Source organism: Nipponia nippon, unplaced genomic scaffold (assembly GCF_047370975.1).
Source record: "Nipponia nippon isolate SJK-2023a ecotype South Korea unplaced genomic scaffold, ASM4737097v1 scaffold_29, whole genome shotgun sequence".
NCBI lineage: Eukaryota > Metazoa > Chordata > Aves > Pelecaniformes > Threskiornithidae > Nipponia > Nipponia nippon.
Window position 1 is genome coordinate 3258559 of NW_028262346.1, and position 2991 is coordinate 3261549.

Below are 2991 nucleotides of genomic sequence, written 5' to 3' on the forward strand. Positions count from 1 at the left end.
CAATTGCGAGGAATCATTGTTGGTGATGGCATCCCAGGCTGTAAAGCTCCCATATCCTCCATAACTTCATTTATCTTCCGGAGGTCATGCAGTAATCGCCATTTTCCACTCTTCTTCTTGATAACAAATACCGGCGTATTCCAAGGGCTAGTGGTAGGTACTATATGTCCTTGTTCCAGTTGCTCCTGCACTAGATCTTTCAACGCTTGGGCCTTTTCAGTAGTCAGGGGCCACTGGTCCACCCACACCGGTTCCTCTGTTTTCCAGGTTAGTTTCAGTGTGGGTCGATATTCGGCCCACTCTTCAGTGGCCCCTATTAAAAATGTGCAGCAGAAGTAGACGTAGTGGTGGTAATAGTGGTCCCCCAGGCACTTAGTACATCTCTTCCCCATAAAGTTAGCGGAGCCGGCACTATGTAAGGTTTTGTAGATGCTACTTGACCCTCAGGAGTAATGATTTGGACAATATTAGCACTTTGCTTGGCTACCATTGAGCCACCAATACCTGCTATGGCACCGTGGGCAGAGACCAGTGGCCATGTTTGCGGCCAATGAAGAGCAGAGATAACGGTAATGTTGGCTCCGGTGTCGATCATGCCTCTTACTGTGATTTGAGGGGGTTTTCCATGATGCAGAGACAAGGCGCATACAGAATGACCGACCACTATTAGTATTTGTTGTGTCCAAAAGATTTCTGGCTGGCCTGTGGAGCCAAAACCTGCAGTGCCTCTTGTTTTTGACTCGGCCTGTCGAACTTGCGCTTTGAATGGTATTAACTGAGCAATTTTGCTTCCTCTGGGAATCTGTACTGGAGGTGAGGGAGTCCATAGCATCGCTTGTAATTGTCCCTCATAATCAGCATCTATAAGTCCTGGTAAAACAAATAGTCCTTGTAGGGTGGCACTGGAGCGACCTAATAGCAGAGCACTTAGTCCATTTCCGATTGGTCCCTTGGCTTGTAGCGGTACTTTATGCACTGCTCGGTCCGTAATTAGAATTGTGGTGTCTGTGGAAACATCCAGTCCGGCACTGCCGACGGTGTTGGCTCAGAGACAATCGGAAAGGCTTGTAACGGCGTATTTGCTGTCTGAGCGCGCTCCGCTTTCGCGCTCCCTCGCGAGTTTCCCGATAACAATAGTTTGCCATCTACGTCATATTTCGATTGGCACTGGTTCACGAAATGCCTTCCTTTTTTACATTTTGGACACAATCCAGATGCACTCGGTGCGCTCAGTTTTCCTCTCTTTCTCAGTTGTGGGCAATCTCTTTTAAAATGTCCAGTTTTTCCACAGAAGAAACATGATTTCTGTATTTTCATTGCGGCGGCAAAAGCTGTAGCTAATGTTTCCATATGATGGGACATTGACCCCACCTTCTGGGTAGCTTCTATCATGTCCATTAAGGAGGGATTTTTCAGAGGCAAAAGCACTTTTTTACAGTCCATATTCGCATTTTCAAAGGCTAATTTTAGGAGTAGGACCTCTCTTGCTTCTGCATTTTCGATTTGTTTTTCCAAAGCCTCTTTAAGACGATCTAAGAATGAGATATATCCCTCTCCTGTCCCTTGCTTTATTGATGTAAATGATTTTGTCGCTCTTCCGGCATCCGGCACTCTTAGTAATGCCTGTAAAGCAAGGTCTCTGCCTTGTGCTAATATCTCTGGTCGTAATCGTGCCTGTAACGTTGGGTGATTTAGCGGCAGATCCCCCATAAGTTGTGGGAGTCCTGCCCCTTGTAAAGGGTCGCCTTGTTGTCGCTGCATATTGATAATTGTGGTGTTTTGGCAGGCGGTACGCCAGGTGCTTTCAAAGATCACCTTTTGCGTTGGGGTCAATATAAGATTAATAAGCGTGCATATATCAAATGGTACTATTTCATTTGTAAATGTTCCCCGTAGCAGGGATTGTGTAAAAGGAGAACCCAGTCCATGTGCAGCAACTGTTTGTCGTAGATCTTTTAAAACATTATAGACAAAAGGTTCATGCTCATCGGGGACATTTCCATTGCTGCGTATGACAGGACACGCTACCGCTGAACAAAAAGCTGTATCCCCCGCTTGCAATGCTTGGTGTCTAATCTTTTGCCACCTTGTAGCAGCGGCTGACGCCCCCCATTCCTCGGGCGGCAATTGATTATGGGTTTGTGGAGTATCGGCATTAGAAGCAGTAGAGAAAGGCGGTAAGAGTGCCGACGCAGCAGGGGCCGGGGATGGGCGGGGAAGTGGAGGACTGGTTGCAGGGATCAGAAGGTCTAGCAGAGTTGTTGAAGGCATAGGAGCAGGTGAAGGAGAAAACGGCGCAGAGGGTAGCGGCGGCGCGGGGGGGGTGGAGGGTTGTGCAGCCTGAGCACCCGCGAGCAAAGGCATGTCGGAGGACGAACCCGATGGCGGTGTTTCTGGCGTGCCCTGCGGGGTTAGCTCTGGAGTGGTAGCAGAAGCTGCAGCCTTTCGGTCTAATTGTTCTAAAGAGTCTTTCAGTAAACGCCATGTCGTCAAAACACTTGTGGCATTACTGTCCCCCCTGGTGGCCGCTTCCCATAACACTTTTCCTGCCTCCTCCCAAGTCTCCACCTGGAACGCAGTCACTGCGTTCGCTTGTTGCCCGTTTTTTCGCAACCAAGTTAACAACAACCGAACCTTTCCTTCATCATAATTTATGCCCCTTTTTGCAAGGATTCGCAAAAATATACGCAAAATAGATTTTTCTTCCGAGGACATTTGCGCCCCCATTTTCCCGTCCCCAGCTGCTCACCTCTTTTTCCCCGAGGCGATTGATTGTCGACAAGCAGCTCTCTGGTCCGCTGCAGTAGAGTTCAGCTCTCTGGTCCGCTGCAATAAAGTTCAGCTGGGCTTGCCACCGGCCACTCTCTCATCCGCGGTTCTTGGGACCGAATCACGTCGGGGTCACCATTTGTGGCAATTAAACACGGACTCCGCATATGAGTTTAGGCGAAGACCGGCGAAGACAAGTGAAGACAAGCGAAGACGACACTT

The 2991-nt window shown here is 48.8% G+C and overlaps 1 protein-coding gene across 1 annotated transcript; it reads right to left on the minus strand.

Annotated features, from left to right (window-relative positions):
- Nucleotides 1-990: 990 nt before the first annotated feature.
- LOC148054944 (endogenous retrovirus group K member 5 Gag polyprotein-like) lies at nt 991-2727 on the minus strand. The gene has a single exon (XM_087763645.1). It carries the CDS (start codon nt 2725-2727, stop codon nt 991-993), a length of 1737 nt encoding a protein of 578 aa, XP_087619771.1.
- Between the last annotated feature and the right edge of the window lie 264 nt (nt 2728-2991).

Coding starts and splice junctions, on each gene's coding strand:
- LOC148054944 (XM_087763645.1), bottom strand. CDS start 2,727: ATGGGGGCGCAAATGTCCTCGGAAGAAAAATCTATTTTGCGTATATTT.